The sequence below is a fragment of the Rhineura floridana genome, chromosome 18 (assembly GCF_030035675.1).
Source record: "Rhineura floridana isolate rRhiFlo1 chromosome 18, rRhiFlo1.hap2, whole genome shotgun sequence".
Lineage (NCBI taxonomy): Eukaryota > Metazoa > Chordata > Lepidosauria > Squamata > Rhineuridae > Rhineura > Rhineura floridana.
In genome coordinates this window covers 7,080,209-7,096,300 of record NC_084497.1, presented here as the reverse complement: position 1 = coordinate 7,096,300, position 16,092 = coordinate 7,080,209, and the positions used below count along the sequence as shown (strand labels likewise).

The 16,092-nt window shown below is 51.3% G+C and overlaps 1 protein-coding gene across 3 annotated transcripts in view; it reads right to left on the bottom strand.

The window, feature by feature from the left end:
- Window positions 1–646: 646 nt before the first annotated feature.
- REXO1 (RNA exonuclease 1 homolog) overlaps window positions 647–16,092 on the bottom strand; it is a 41,003-nt gene continuing 25,557 nt past the window's right edge. For 2 of the 3 annotated variants that reach the window (XM_061600920.1, XM_061600923.1), the window contains exons 7-16: window positions 15,020–15,143; window positions 12,782–12,895; window positions 11,227–11,364; window positions 9,651–9,764; window positions 8,850–8,923; window positions 7,455–7,565; window positions 6,339–6,454; window positions 5,015–5,153; window positions 4,563–4,683; window positions 647–3,331 (exon numbers count right to left, since the gene is read on the bottom strand). In XM_061600920.1, the coding sequence (XP_061456904.1) occupies window positions 3,243–3,331; window positions 4,563–4,683; window positions 5,015–5,153; window positions 6,339–6,454; window positions 7,455–7,565; window positions 8,850–8,923; window positions 9,651–9,764; window positions 11,227–11,364; window positions 12,782–12,895; window positions 15,020–15,143 (1,140 nt within the window). In that variant the 3' untranslated portion in view covers window positions 647–3,242. Of the gene's footprint in view, window positions 3,753–4,562; window positions 4,684–5,014; window positions 5,154–6,338; window positions 6,455–7,454; window positions 7,566–8,849; window positions 8,924–9,650; window positions 9,765–11,226; window positions 11,365–12,781; window positions 12,896–15,019; window positions 15,144–16,092 lie in introns of all 3 variants that reach the window. The other variant, XM_061600922.1, reaches the window with a different exon arrangement.

The window sequence follows — 16,092 nt, the reverse complement described above, 5'->3', positions numbered from 1 at the left end:
TGTACAAATCTAACCATCGTAGCAGCAGTTTCGTGCTATTTGGCAGAGGACGGCTGGGAAGCAGAATCTTGCATCCACTGCAGGCCAGCACTGGTGTCCTTTTATTTACTCGTCTCCAACAGCCAATCACCATAAGAGCTGACACACTGCAGCCCAGAGAAAGGAAACTCTTTTCAGTCCAAAGGCCGCATTCAGTTACAGGGATTGCATGCTAGCGGTGGGAGTGGCCAAAGGAAAAAGTGGGTGGAGCAAAGCATGCATGCCTCTTACCTTCAGAGTAGGATACACCCCAGCCATGCAAAAAAACCCATGCCATACACAGGCATTCCTCCCACCCAGCCAAAAAACCCACAGAACATTAACACACTTCAAGGACGTGTTCTAGCTAGGCAAAAGCACTTGAGGAGGGTGTGGGGCACAGTCAGCGAGGGCCAGATGGAGAGGTCTGGAGGGCCACATTCAGGTTTAAACTGGACAAGGGGTCTATGGGCCACGGGATTTTAGTAAATAAAATGACTGATGAAGTTGTAGCCTTTTAAGAGGACTCAACCAAATTCCGAGTCCTGTCTCTGATACGCCCTCCAGCAAGCACGATTTTGGTTCGTTTGGTGTGTTTTTTTACAACCGTCACGCTTCCGACAACTGGTTGAGAGTTTTTCTTTTTAATTTAAAAAACATTTACAAAATAGTGTTAACAGTTATACAGTTGCGCATATACAAAGTTGACAGCATTTAATTAACTATACAGTGTTATAAACGAGAGGTGTGGGAATCGCCGTCGGACAGCAACCGAGGAGGAACCTGCACTCTTAAATTATTATTAAGGGGGCCAGAGAAGAGAGAAAGGGCAACTCGCTTCATAATCTTGTCCTTGAAGGAAGGAGCAGAGGGCAGACTGAAAGCTGCTTCTAGCTGGCAAGGCAGCAAAGGCCAAACCATGGCAGCAGATATTTAAAGGGAATGAATTAGTTTTAACGGCCTCTGAATCCCAGAGGACTTTTAAGTCCCATTGGTAGTGGGGGGAAATGCCTGAACCTTCAGAGAGAGGATTTTAGGTGCTCTCCTTAAATCACAGTTCCCAGGTTCTTTCGGGGTGGTGGTGGGGAGGTAGGGCAGCAAAAAAAGCTTGTAGTGCAGATATGCCCCCTTGATTAACAGGTAACTCCAAAACGCTTCCCCCTCCTGGTATTCTAACTCATTCCATCCCTAAAAACATTTACACTCATACTGAGTGTATATATATGCATGGTTTGAGAAGGACGTTGGATGCAACCACCGCCTTTTCCTTTTAGACACCGGGGCACAGATTCTCACTCCTGTCTTCCCAAATCGAGCTGGGTCACGTTTTCCCATGGCAAAAGCAGCATTAAGGAAAGCAGCCAGTGTTAGGAATACTTCCTAGTGCTGTAAAAAGTGCCACGGCTGAGCTTGAAATGAAAAGTGGCATGCTCTAAAGAGTGGGGGAGGGGGCTGAAAGACTTAGAAAGGAGTGCCCAGGCTAAGGCCCACAAGGGTCTCGTGGGTTTTCAACCCTAGCCAGGATTCACACAACCACCAATTCCAGGTCATGTGGCAGGTGGTGAACACGGTTGTACGAATGGCTCCCTCTATGATCCTGGGCTGCTGTGGGGCACGCACTTTGGGGAGAATTAGTATTATGGATGTGACAGAGAACTGACACCCAGAGGGGAACCCCTTTGGGTAAATGGTATTTGCATGAATGAGCGCAGGCACCACACGCAAAATTGAGATTCGTTTGGGAACTGGCTGTTCACACAGCTCAAATCTGCTGCGCTTGTACTTTTGGTACAGGGAGGTTCCTACACCTGCAACCCTTGGCATGGTCAGCCCTGCCATCATCTTCCCTCCAGGGTGCAACACAGGAAGACCGCTCCCCTCTCCAAAGCAAGCTGAGTTCCAGCTATCGCCTCTGGGCCCTTGGGAGAAGGCGACTCAAGAGCCTCTCCTCTTTCCTCAATGCCATTTTAATCCAAAGAGGCAACAACCTGGATGGTTCTCTACTGGGGAAGAAGTGGTAGTTGTATGTGTTCTCCCCGGCCCCCCGGTGGCGGCACTTTCAGCACCAATCAGAAAGCGAGCTGTGTGCCAAACGGTCCCTGATGTAAGAGGCAGCCGGGGGAGTGTGAAGATGGCAAAGGCCTGAGAAAGGGGTCAGCCCTCGAAAGTGGACTCCTGCAGGGCGGCTGGGAAAATATTTCCACAAGTTGAAAATCCGTCACCTCCGTTGCAAAGCCAAAGGTGACCTGCTGCCGCTAAACGGCTGCACGTCCTTCCCTCTCTTGGCAGCTGCAACAAGCTGCAAGAGGGCAAACGAGGAATCCGCAGGGGCTGAGGAAAGAGCTACAACCCAGCCTGAGCTTTTGACAAGGGAGAGGCGGCAGCTAGTGAGTTTCCCCCATCACTGCCCTGCTGCTTCCCCCACCCCGCAATTTCAGCATGCACCAACCCCCTGCCCATCAACCAGTTTCACATCAGCTGCTACACTGAAGTTGCAGAGAGATGGGAAACGCTACGGGAGACCACATGCACCCCTTTGAGGCTGGACTGTTTCCTGTGGCCCCCTACCACCTGGCTTCACAGAGGCCCTCCATGCCCCCAGCACCAACAGGACGTTCCACTGTAACCATGTCCCAAGGCTCAAAATCCCTGTTCCTGTAGTCCTATCGCCTGGCCAACAGACTGGACCTCAGCCCCCAACCCCAAGGCCTCTCCACCAGCACTACAAATGAGCTGCTCTCCCCACAGCACAATCTAAGCCCTTCACAGCTTGCGTCTCTCTCTCTCTCTTTCCTTCCCCGCAACCACCACCACCCAGCGTCTTCAATTCCCATGTGTCCAAATGCCACAGCCTACGCAAAGCGTGAGAGACCATGTTTCAATCAGAAGCCGAACTGTTCCAACGTTCGTAAATAGGGAGGGGATTTGGGGGAGGTGTTGGTTCTTGACTCCTCCGACGGGTCTACCACGTTGTTTGGGTGAGGCCATGGCAGAGCCTCGCGGGGGTCATATGCTTTCCGTCCTAGCCGTGCGCCCACAGAGGGGAGGTGTCCAGTGATGACGCTACTACCAGCTCCGTAGGGATACCTGCAAACTCAGAGCGGGGTGGGGGAAGTCAGGGGATGTGCCTGCTACCGGTTACAGTTTCCCTGGAGGGTTTGTTGTTCTTATTATTGCACTTTGCTGGAAAAGACACAAAGGAGAAAAACGGCAGGCCCCTTTTGTCACCGCTTCACTTTTGCGTCTTCCTTGATCTTCCAGATCATCAGCTCCATGCAAGCGCGGGCGTCCTCGCTGGAATCATGACCTTCCACTATCGAGGAATGAGAAAAAAACAACACATAATCTGTTCCCCTGGACGATCAACGAGGACCTCCAGAGACTGGGAATATTGGGAGAAGCGATGGGAATATATATTAGGCTGTCTGTCCATGCAGACGATGGGCAGGTGGGCTGGTCTCGTGTGCAACAGGGCAGAGGTTATGTCCTGTGTGCACATTACCCCTTTGAAAGAGATTCTGCGTTCACGCAGCTCAGGTTTAAAAACAGATCAGGCAACTCTCACCCAGAGCGGGCTTTGCTTTACATTATTTATACTTGGTACAACTGTTCAGAACGAAGCACAGAGCCTCCTTTTAATAAACAGAATTATATACGAGGTCTGCAAAGCAGTTGCGAAAGAAGAGCCTCAGAAGTGGGAGCTTGTCTTGTTTTCTCCTCAGAGAGATCAGATGCTGGAAGATAAAAATGGGAAGGCAACGGGTGCGACTCCCTTCGGTGGCCTCTCCGTGATTGCTCTGCCCAAGGGTTTCGGGGAGGCCTCTCAGCTGACTACATTTAGGATGCAGCACTGGACTAGCCATTATGTGGGTCTTGGCAACCAAAGTTAGCCTTACTTCCTGAACAGGAGGGCTCCTGTTCAGGGATCGAGGAAAGCCAGCTACGCCCTTTTCCAGGATACTCCATTCCACCATCCCCCCCTCCCTAAAAAGCCAGGCAGCCATTCCATGGCCACTGAGCATGCTTAATCCTCACTGGGTTATTTTTTGGAGGATTCCCCCTCCCCCTGAAGTATTATGTGGTTTTCCCAAGTCAGCCAAAACCTGAGTGGGTGATGCTGTTTTGGCTGCATAAAATGATCTTGAAGATGACTAACAGAGGGAACTATGTCTTTATGGAATCCCTAAGTTCAGAGGCAGATTTTACCTAATACACTAAGGAGATGGTTATTGCCTCCGCATCCTGCTGGGAGCAGATGGGCCTTTTCGGGGTCTAATCCTGCAAGGCAGTTCTTACAAAAAAAAAGGGAAGGAGGAGGGGGGAATCAGACAAAGGATAAAAGAACTCCTTTCCTACGAAGGAAAACTAGCATTTGAGGCTTTAAAGCAGCCTTCGCTGATCTGCTAGGCTGGGGTTGATGGGAGCTGTAGTCGAAAACCATCTGAAGGACGCCGGGTCAGCAAAGGACACTTTACGATTTAGGACCAGAGAGGGTTCCTCTCCATCTTACCCCGCCCCCCCACCTCCCAGCTCCGAAGTCTCACCGCTGTCCTGGATGATGCGCTTGAGGTAGTCAGCCATCAAGGTGCGCAGCGCCCGTTTGTAAGGCAACCCCAGGCGGTGAGGAAAGACAACCGCTGTGTCGACCACCGTGCGGTGCATGAGCTGCCAGAAAGAAGGAGACGTGACCCGGTCGGATTATTTTTCCGTTCCCTTGTCATTTAAAGCAGCTTTTCGGATTGAGGGTACGCTTCGGAAAGGTATCGCTTGGGAAAGATACTGGGGGACGGTAATGGGGACGGGGTGCCCACACTAGTGGGGGATGGGTGGGCAAAACGGTGGATTTGCATAAACTAGCAGTGGCCAATTTGCTCAGCCTGGACAAGCTAGGGAGGGGGCATATTCTCCCCCGTTATGCTGCTCAACTCCCCCACCCCAAACAAGCAGAACACCCTGGCTCACCAGGACACGGTGGCTGCCCCCCCCTTTTCTTTACCTTTAGTGCAAACAAGTCGCTTTCCAAGCTGTGCCCTATCAGGATCGTGTCCGTGCTGAACATGCTCAAGAGGACCGCTTGGACGTCCCGGAGCGTTATGGACGCCGTCTCCAGGTCCGCCTCCGTCACGCCTGAAAATCTGCGTAAGAGAAGATCGGCATCACTGAGCAGGTCCGAACCGTCGCCTTTTGGACACATCCTTTAACTCTTAGGCACACGTACCTCACCCAAAACATCCCGTTTTCAACTGATATACAATTCTTGCTGATATGCAAAGCAATGAACAACTTGAGCCCAGGATATTTTAAGGATCGCCTGAGCCCCGATATCCCCATCACTGAGATCATCCGGAGGAGCGCTGCTGGTTTCCCCCAGCATTACAGAGGCCTGACTGGCCTCAACCATGCACCAAGGCACTGAGTGTTGCTGTTGCCTGACCCACGCTGCAGAACACTCTTCCGGCAGAGATTCAGCAGGCACCCTCGCTTTTGGCTTTCAGGCATCCCTTGAAGGCTTTGCTTTTGCGCTGACGAGGCCTCTGCAGCTGTTTAAAATGTGTTTTGGACGGCCAGCCACTTTCATGATTGCTTTGTATTTCTTGGAAATGTTTTTATGTTCCTGTACACCTCCCTGATGTTTTTAATTAATTTATTAATTAAATTTACATCTCGCTCGCCTTCCCAAAAGGAGCCCAAGGCGGCATGCTTTGCAAGACGGCAGTATGTAAAGATTTTTATAAATAACTAAAACAAAACTTCCTAACGGTTAGAGCCATACAACAATGGAATCAATGACCTAGAGAGGTAGTGGGCTCTCCGACACTGGAGACCTTCAAGAGGCAGCTGGACAGCCATCTGTTGGGAATGCTCTGATTTGGATTCCTGCATTGAGCAGGGGGTTGGACTAGATGGCCTTATAGGCCCCTTCCAACTCTGCTGTTCTATGATTCTATGAAAGTGGATAGAAAAAAGTTTTTCTCCCTCTGTCATAACTACATAGAGGCATCTCTCTCTTTTTTTGCGCAAGCAATAGGAAATGCTACTTCTTAGAGCAGGGATATGGGGAGAGGTGTTGGAAGGCTTTGTCCCTAGACGCTGTTCGTGCCTATGTAGCTCGGGGAGCATCTGATGTGGATGCTGGATCTGTGCGCAAGGCCAGTGACAGTTCAAGCAAACCAAGTTTTGTAAGCCAGCAACAAACCACAGCTTCAGATCATGGATTGCTGGCAGTAAACAAACCACAGCTAAGCAAGAGCAATGCTAAACCATGTTTTAGATGAACCACGGTTTGGCGCTACATGCAAACTGGGTCTCTGGGTCCTTACCGGGTGTTGTAGTCCACAACCTTGTGGTCGGGCTTGACAAAGGTGTCGTAGATGACCTTCAGCTCCGAGTTGATCACGGTGACTCGAGTCAGCTCCAGGCCTAGCTTGGTGTAACACTGTGGATGCAAAGGAAGAAGGTGGGTGGGTGGGTTACAGAAGGGCTCCTGTCATCTCATGGGCAGCTGATCCCTGTTCACCAACCTAATTCTGCAACCCAAACACTTGGCAGATTTGGAGTCTAGGTAGGTAGGAATCAAGAGGACAAGACATTTCTTACAACGTTTAAGGCTGTTTCTTTCATAGAATCATAGAATAGTAGAGTTGGAAGGGACCTATAAGACCATCAAGTCCTGCCCCCTGTGCAATGCAGGAATCCAAATCAAAGCATTCCCGACACATGGCTGTCCAGCTGCCTCTTGAATGCCTCCAGTGTCGGAGAGCCCACTACCTCTCTAGGTCATTGGTTCCACTGTCATATGGCTCTAACAGTTAGGAAGTTTTTCCTGATGTCCAGTTGAAATCTGGCTTCCTGCAACTTGAGCCCATTATTCCATGGTTATTATTTCTGTGGTTATTTCCCCGTGGTTGAGGAACAGACCTGCCCGCTGGAAGAAGTCTTGAGAGAAAGGGGAATGCCTCTTCGAGCAGGTGCGGGGAACACCTATGGCCCTCTAGCACCCAGCGTGGCCAATGTTCAGGGAAGATGGGAGTTGGAGTCCAGCAACATCTGGAGGGGGGCACAGGTTTCCCCAGCCCTAATCCAAGAAGAGGCACTTCCCCCTCTCAGGAAGGGAATGCCTCTTCTAAATAGAGGCATTCCTCCATCTCTTGCGCAGAATGAGGATTGATGCTTCTTACTTCAAGGATGGGGAACATGTGTAGCCCTCCAGATGCTAATATCCTCCTCCTCCCTGACCATTGGCCATGCCATCTCCTGAGGCTGACAGCAGGTGCGAGTCCAGCAACATTTGGAGGTCCCCAGGTTCCCCACCCCTGGTATACCTACGTTTCAAGTTGACAGCGGCAGTATATTTTGGATTGCCTGAGCACAGGGTTTCAATTATTATTATTCAAGCCTCACACACGCACATATCCCCGACGAACCGCTCCACCCACCATTTCACAGTCTAAGGCGTAGATGCCCGGATTGCCGTCCGTGTTGGGCATCTTCTCAAACGTCTTCACAAAGCCTTCCAGGCTATCCTTCCGGCCATCGTGGACGTGTTGCTTGAGGAGGAAGGGAGAGGAAAAAAAAGATGAGAGGCAGAAGAAGCCAACCAATTTCAGGAGAAAGCTTTGCCGCTCAGCCTCGCCCGTGCTTAGCGGACCATCGGCTTCAGCCTGCTCTGAAAGGGGACAGGGCAAACTCATGGAGGACGTGTCTCCGTGGCCGTTCACCATGAGCGCCCTGAACTTTCCGGGTTTAGAGGCGGTCTCCCTTCTGAAGAGCCAAATGTGGGGAGGGTGTACAGGCCTCCTAGGACTGTCTGGCTGCTGCCCTTTAGGGAAGGGTGGGAGAGACATTCAATTAATAAATAAAATAAAATTGCTGGGACCGAGGATGCTAGACTAGACAGAGCTTTTCGTTCCGATCCTGCGGGGGCGCTCCTCATGTGGTTGAACCTTCGGGGTATTCAGAGGGGAAAAACAAGGTGGATAGAGCTATTAATAGCTACAAGCCATGAGGGCAATGTTCACTGCTGTTCCTATAATGGGCATCTGGTTGGCCACCGTATGAACAGGATGCTGGACTAGATGGGCCCCCTTCGGCTTGACCCGGCGGCAGGGCTCTTCTGATGCTGTTATACAGACGCGGCTGAAATCTGACACAGAGCGAGAGCGAGCGACCAAGTGAGCGAGAGCCAGAGAAAGCGCACTACTGCCAATCAGAGTGGTTCGACTCAGTCATATACTGACGGCATTCTACCAATGCCATCGAGCTCAGTATTGCCCATAGAACCATAGAATAGTAGAGTTGGAAGGGGCCTATAAGGCCATCAAGTCCAACCCCTGCTCAATGCAGGAATCCAAATCAAAGCCCACACTGACTGGCAGCAGCTCTCCAGGATTTCAGGCTAAGGGGTCTCTCCCAGCTCTACCTGGAGTTGTCAGGGCCTGAACCCAGGACCTTCTGCGTGCAAAGTGGATGCGCTGACCGCCCAGCTGCGAGCCTTCCCTTTGGGGACCTAGGAAGTTGCCTTATGCTGAGCTGGGCCACTGGTCCATCTAACTCAACATTGTCTACACTGACTGGCAGCAGCTTTTTTCCAGGGTTTCAGGCAGGGAGTCTCTACCAGCCGCACCTGGAGATGCCACTGGAGATTGAACCTGGGACCTTCTGCACGCAAAGCAGTTGCTCTGTCCCTGAGCTGCGGCTCGTCCCTGCGCCTACGTCAATACCTGATGAGCGACTGCCTGGAAACGACATGCACAGCACCTTGGGTTCCACAATGAAAGAAAGGTGGCATTTGAATGTCACAAAATAGAACAGAGTGAGCTGAAATTACTTACTTTTGCGACTTGGCACCCAGGGGAACCCACTGCTCCCGAACAACAGTTGTAATGGGTTTCCCAGCCACCTGGAACTGAAAGGGAGAGGGCGGCACTGAGCAGGAGAACGCCGCGGCCGATGCATCGTGGCAGCGCTTCCAAGAAACAAACGCTCACGGCCGAACAGAGGCTGTCCTGGTGCAGCGGATCGCTTGCTTACAACATTTACATCCTGCCTTTCTGTCAAGCACTCAAGGTGGCTTATAGATTTTTTGTTAAAAAAATAAAAACAAAGGGACACGATACAAAAGGGAAAGGCGCTGGGGAGGGAAGAGGAAAAAGCAAGCCGAGTTCAAGGAGCGGTTCTGCCACACTGAAGCTGCGTAATGACTAGGTCAGGGGTGATGCCTTAAATTTGGCCTGGTATGCCTTTATTCTAAAACATTTGTACCTCCCTTCCAAAACACTTGCGGCGGCATCTGCGCCTCTCCCCCGCCTTCCTCAACCCATTTAAGCCTTGCACAACAATCCTGCGCATTAGGTCAGGCTCAGAGAATGCGGCTCAAGCGAGCTTCAGGGATCTAAGCCCAGGCCTCTCGGATTCAAGGCCATCATGTGTCCTCCCACTTTGCTGCCTGCCAAAGAGGGTGTGAACGGAGCTCTGGGAAAAAGCAACTTTGCCTGGCCTCATGGAGTGTTGTGAACATAAAACGGAGGGGACGGAGAAAGGAAAGGATCGTATATACACTACCCTAAGCTCCTTTTGAGGAAGGGTGGGCATGGGATAAAATACATGCAACAAAAATATATAAAATGGGTTACCTCTCTGTTTGCGCAATTTCCCCCAGTGGTGGATGCACTCCTCCTTACGGACACAGTTCCCTGAAGGGGTCACCATGTACTCAGTGCCGCAGCGACAGCAAACTCTGCAGGAGCCTTGAAAGTGGGGTGGGGTGGGGGGAGAGATGTGCATGCATGTCACCTTTTGCTCCATCCAGGAACCTGCCTCTGGCGCTCATATTCATATCCTCTCCTTCTGAAAACCAACTATCTCCCTGTCTTTAAATAAACGGTAGGTGCTTTCTAAAGTTCCACAGGTTGTTCTCCTAACCCCATGTAAAACTGGCTTAAAACAGGAAAGAATGTTGCATTTTACTTTGCACCAAATCAAACTACAGCTGCGCCCCCTCATGGCCCATGAGAGCACTGCCACGGAGACTTGAAAGTTAGAAAATAAAAATTACTCGGGCAGAGCAAAAAACAACTCTAATGCCAGCTTCCTAACTTGGTTCAGGAGAGGAAATTCGCTTCTGATGCCCGGCAAAGGTTGGACTGAAAGTTGGCATCCATCTATGCCGTGAAAATCTGACTGGGCCCCAAGAGATTTCACTTGAATCGCAAGAGCCTAGTCACATCGAAACCACACATTTAAAGCATTCTAATACCCCTTTAATAGTCATGGCTGCCCCCAAAGAATCTTGGGAACTGTAGTTTGTTAAGGGCGCTGGGAGCTGTAGGTCTGTGAAGGAGTCTTCTGACAACCCCCAGCTGGTCGAAGACGGCTGTATATTACTGCCAGGGCCAAAGGCAGTCTATCTCTGAATACTAGTCGCTGAGAATCCCAAGCGGGGACTGAGCTGTTGCCATGTTCATCTCCTGCTTGCAAGTTTCCCACAAGAGGCATTTGGTTGGCCAGTGTGAGAACAGGATGCTGGATCCAACACTGGAGGCATTCAAGAGGCAGCTGGGCAGCCCCCTGTCGGGAATGCTTTGATTTGGATTCCTGCATTGAGCAGGGGGTTGGACTGGATGGCCTTACGGGACCCTTCCAACTCTACTATTCTATGACTAGATGGGTTCCCTTTAGCCTCATGCAGCAGGACTCTTCTTGCAAACAACAGCGAGAGAGAGGCTCTTGACTTTACGCCCTGCCTGTAGGCTCCCTGGAGGAATCCCACTGGCCACAAGCAAGGACACGACGTTGGCCTGGTGGGCAGTGGCCTGATCTAGCAGGGCTGTTCTTACAGTCAGCTTTAAAAAAAGGGACTAGACAAATTCATGGAAGAGGAGACTATCGATGGCTGCTAGTTAGCGATGGCTGTATGTTACCTCGAGTATTCTGCTTCTGAGTACTGGCTGCTGGGAATCTCAAGAGGGAGAGAGTTGCTGCTGCGCTCCGGTCCTGCTTTGGGGCTGCCCAGATGGGGAATCTGGTTGGCCACTGTGAGAACAGAATGCTGGACTAGGATGGGCCCTCTTTGGCCTGATCCAGCACTGCAGGGTTCCTCCTGATGTTCACACCCTCTTAGTCCCTTCCACCATGCTGGTTCGGAGCAGACGGCTCCCAAGGTAAGACTCGCTAGGCCAGTAGCAGACCCCCCCTGCCAGCACAACTTACCTTCCGTCGTTTTCTTCTCTTCCAAGGTGAAGACAACCGCACGGCCCGACACCTCAGGACACGGCAGGGGGTAACCGTGCTCCTTCAGCTCCTCCTCTGTCAACACATACTCCTTGAGCCTTTGGTACAAGGAGGCTCCTACGAATGACAAAGGCGAGGGGGGCATTGGGTTGTTCGAATCAATCCCAACCAAAGCGGTGCGGTCAAGGCATGTTCTCCCACACTGCCTTTTTCAGAGGCCCGGAAGCACGGGGACCCTCAAGTCGGACCTTTAGTCCATCGACTATTATTATTATTTATTAAATTTATATCCTGCTCAGCATTGACTACTACAGGGGTTTCCAAACTCTCCCCCGCTCCGCTTGAAAATTGATGAGGGCCTTGGTGGACCACTTATTCATTTTTTTCTCTCTCTGTGTTGATTGCACCGTGCTGTGTTGGGTGTGGCGTGATTTGTCACTGCATGTCTACAGACACGCTACGGACCACCTGAAAGAAGGTCACAAGACCACAGTGTGGGAACTGCCTCCTTTGCATTGACAGGCAGCAGCATTCCCGGAGAGCCTGTCGCAGGCAAAGGTATAGTTGTCCAGGGTTGTGGAGGGGTCAGACTTCTTACTTTTTTGGGAAGCAGAGCCCCAGCAGCGTCCGTATGTACAAGCGAACCAGCATGACTCCCAGGAGCCCCCACATCACAGTTTACCATCAGTCAAGCATGTTACGGACTCTTCTCCCTTGGCTAACAACATGCTTCTTTGTCTTTTCGTGCTGATTGCAGCCAATCAGAGTGAAAGGAGGCAAGTCAGTCCCTGAGAAGACTCTTCTCAGTAGCTAACACACATCTCCTCACTTGCGCCGATTGGCTCCTAGGGCACGTGAGGCACGAGCTTTGTGGCAAAGTACCTTGGTCTCCCAAATCCCAGCCCCGCGCTTGGCTTCATTTCAGAGTTCTTAAAATCGAAAGGTTTCTGGCAACGTTTAGTCCCCAGACCCAGAGACGGAGTGGGAGGAAAGCCTATGCACGCAGCAATTCTGTTCTGGTTCTACAGTTGCAGAAGAGAGGGTGAATCGTGGCCATGTGGCTGCGAGGGGGCGTGGTGCGACTATCAGGAAGGGACCCCGGATGGGGAACTTTCGTAGCCCGGGGCCCGCATTCCCATCTGGACAACCTACCCAGAGCCATGCGCTGGTGGTGGGCAGGGCCAGAGAAAACTGGGCAGAGCAACAAAAGTACGTTTACCTTTTGTGCAGCAGGCTAGATTCTACACACACACACCCCTCTCTCTGCCCTCCACCCAGGAGGCATGACCAGAGTTCAAGGATGCAAATCCCAGCCAAGCAAAACGCACTCCAGGAAAGGGTGAAGCAGGCCTGCGAGGGGTGTGTCCTGAAAGGAGGGGGTGTGGCCACGGGAGAGTCCCCAAGAGCCAGACGGAGAAGCCTGAAGGGCCACGTTCCAGGGATACGATCATTTCACGTTAACCTGCCCCTTGAACAGAAAGTAACAAAACCACACCCCCAACGAAGGAAAATGCCCCGAGCCGCTGCGCGCTACCTGTCAGGTCTTCCACCCGGAAGGTTGCCGAGCGGTTCAACGTGAAGCTGGTCTTGGCTGCCAGCTTGCCACCGAGCATAGCTTCGTGAGACACCATCTTCCTGTTGCCGGCCCCTGGAAAGGAAACGGAAGTGGTGGGTACAGGAAAGAGAGACACAAAACAGGAACACTGACGAGCATTTTGAAAGCAGGTCTCCGATCCAGGCTGAACTGATTCGGGTGCGCATGCGCACAGAGTAATACGCTGATCGGGATGTAGCTAAAATGAGCAGATCCAGAGCAGAGCCATTCCAATTGATGAGCATGGCTAAGATCCATTAGTTCCAATGGGTCTACTCTGAGTATTATTATTATTATTATTTATTTATTAAATTTATATACCGCCCGACTAGCAATAGCTCTCTGGGCGGTGAACATAAAATAGCATAAAAATACAATGAATAACAAAATAATACTAAAATACAATCATCAATCCAATACAATAAACATTTTAAAAGTAAATCAGTGTAACTTAAAATGCTTCAGAGAATAGGAAGGTTTTGACCTGGCGCCGGAAGGAGAGCAGAGTCGGCGCCAGGCGTACTTCCTCGAGGAGACTGTTCCATAGTTCGGGGGCCACCACTGAGAAGGCCCTAGATCTTGTCATCACCCTCCGGGCCTCCCTATGAGTTGGAACCCGGAGGAGGGCCTTCGTAGCAGAACGTAGTGCATGGGCCGGTTCATATCGGAAGAGGCGTTCCGCAAGGTATCGTGGTCCCGCACCGTATAAGGCTTTATAGGTTAATACCAACACTTTGAATCTAGCCCGGAAACATATTGGCAACCAGTGCAAGCTGGCCAGAACAAGCTTAGCTGGCTACACCCCAGTGTACTTCTGCGCTTCTTTGAACCGTTACGGGGCAGTACTCAAGACTGTGATGCATAAAGTCAGAACCCATTACAGGTGGCAAAGCATCTCCTCTTGTGCTGCAGCCTTGATGCACCAAGGGTTTAGGTCTGGGCGCAGACCTGTGGATATGTGATATGTCATAACTGCAGAAATATCATTTCAGGCTGCAGTTATTCGAAGGCCCAAGTGCGTTCCCTCTGTGCCAGGGTGTTGGCATCAAACTGCTCAGATAAACGTGCGTTTTAGGATAAAACAAATTTTAAAATATGGAAATGTGAAGAAAGTATGTACCTAAACATAAAACCTTAAGAACATAAGAAGAGCCTGCTGGATCAGGTCAGTGGCCCATGTGGTCCAGCATCCTGTTCTCACAGTGGCCAACCAGGTGCCTGGGGGAAGCCTGCAAGCAGGACCCGAGTGCGAGAACACTCTCCCCTCTTGAGGCTTCCGGCAACTGGGTTTCAGAAGCATGCTGCCTCTGACTAGGGTGGCAGAGCACAGCCATCATGGCTAGTAGCCATTGATAGCTCTGTCCTCCACGAATTGGTCTAATCTTCTTTTAAAGCCATCCAAGCTGGTGGCCATTACTGCGTCTTGTGGGAGCAGATCTTTAAAAAGAACTTGCAGGTTAATGTGCAAAAAGGGGACTGAAGGGATTTAAGAATGAAGCCATGTTACTGCTGTTGAGATTTTTTAATGTTTTAATGTATTTGTATGTTTTTATTTTGTACGTCGCCCAGAGTGGCTGGACAACCAGCCAGATGGGCGACTAATCAATCAATCAATGTGACACTGACCTGGCTTAGAAACAGAGGCAGCCACCCAATATCTAGCAGGAGTTGCTGAATTACAACTCCGGTCAGCCAGTGCAAGCATGGCAGAGGCAGGGCAAGGGATGAGTAGGCGCAGTAGCCGACACTCCATTCATGCAAAAACCAGAGTTTCTACACACATGCCCCTCTCCATCCAGCAAGCAAGAGGCATTATGGCAGGCCCCAAGGGGTCCCCCGTCTAGTCCAGCGTCCCGTTCTCAAAGTGGCCAACCAGACGCCCCAAAGGGAAGCCCACAAGGAGAACAGCCACCTGTTGGGTACACTTTAAGTAGGATTCCTGCATTGAGCAGGGGCTGGACTAGATGGCCTTATAGACCCCTTCCAACTCTACTGTTCTATGATTCTATGACCCTGAGCGCAACCACAACTCTCCCTGCTTTGCGATTCAGAGGCCGGCTGGCCGCCTCCGGCAGCGAAGGCGAACCGAGCCGTCAAGGTTAGTAGCGACTGATGGCGCAATTCACTTTGTGGCGAAGGCCAAGAAAGGAATATTATTAAGAAATTGAAAGCGCGTACTGTGTGCATCCTGCGTGGGGCTGGGAAGCAAGCTCCTCAGCTTCTTCAGGGTGTTCACCGCCACGTTCAGGTAGATGTTTCGGCTGGTGCTGCGGTCGTACACCACCTTCTCTTCTGCCAGAGCCTGTGGACGGCAACGTTTCAGCAGACAGTTCTCTCGACTGCAGTGACGGCGACAGGGACGGGGGAACCTTTTGCAGCCCCAATGGCTGAACTCCCTTCCGGGCAGCTTTGCGAGGGCCACGTCCCAGTGGTGGGCGGGGCCGGAGAAACAAACGTAAACGTCGCCTTTGTACAGCAGGCTAGTTTCTCTACAATCACACAGCCCTCTCTGAATTTTCCATCAAGGCAAGTAGGAGCCCTGATCAGAGTTCACGGACACATTTCCAGCAGGGCAGAATCACGGCATGGGGAGAGGGCAAGACAAGAGCGTCCTTGAGGGCCGCATTCAGTTCGAGGCTCTCAACTTAAGCCACAAGAAGAGGGGTCGCCGGCAGCCCAGCTCGACATCCTGAATTCGGGACTGGTGAGTGCTTCCGGGGAGGAACACAAGCCCAGGTTGCCTGGCATTTAGCTTTGCCTGGGGCAGTAGCCCCCCTCATTCTTACCGGCCGCTGACTGCCCCTCCATTCAGTCTGCCTGAAAATATTAGGAGATGGTGTGTGCGTGTGTGTGAAAGCTGACCCATAAGGATTTCCTCGAGATCTCTTCCTGCATGTGGAATGATCCCAACTGAAGCCCCCGCAGCAGCCGAGGCAACTGGCAGGAGGTCCCCCAAAGTGGACCGGCACACCATCTCCTAAGGTGCGCAAATGGGATGGGGAGGGGGGTGGGTGCGTGGAAGGCTCCACCACAGACATTTTACAACAGGACTGGCCCTCTTGTGGAGATCTTCATCTTCAAGTGTGATTAAAAGACACCAGATTAAAAAAACAAACAGCCACTGAGCGAGTCGCTTCTGGCGAGAGAATTAGCTCCACGCGACTGGCTGAGGCTCTTACTCCCTGGATTTTATTATTTATATACAGCACCTTTTGATTGGCAAGTTCTGCTTCAAGAGACAGCTTTGTGTG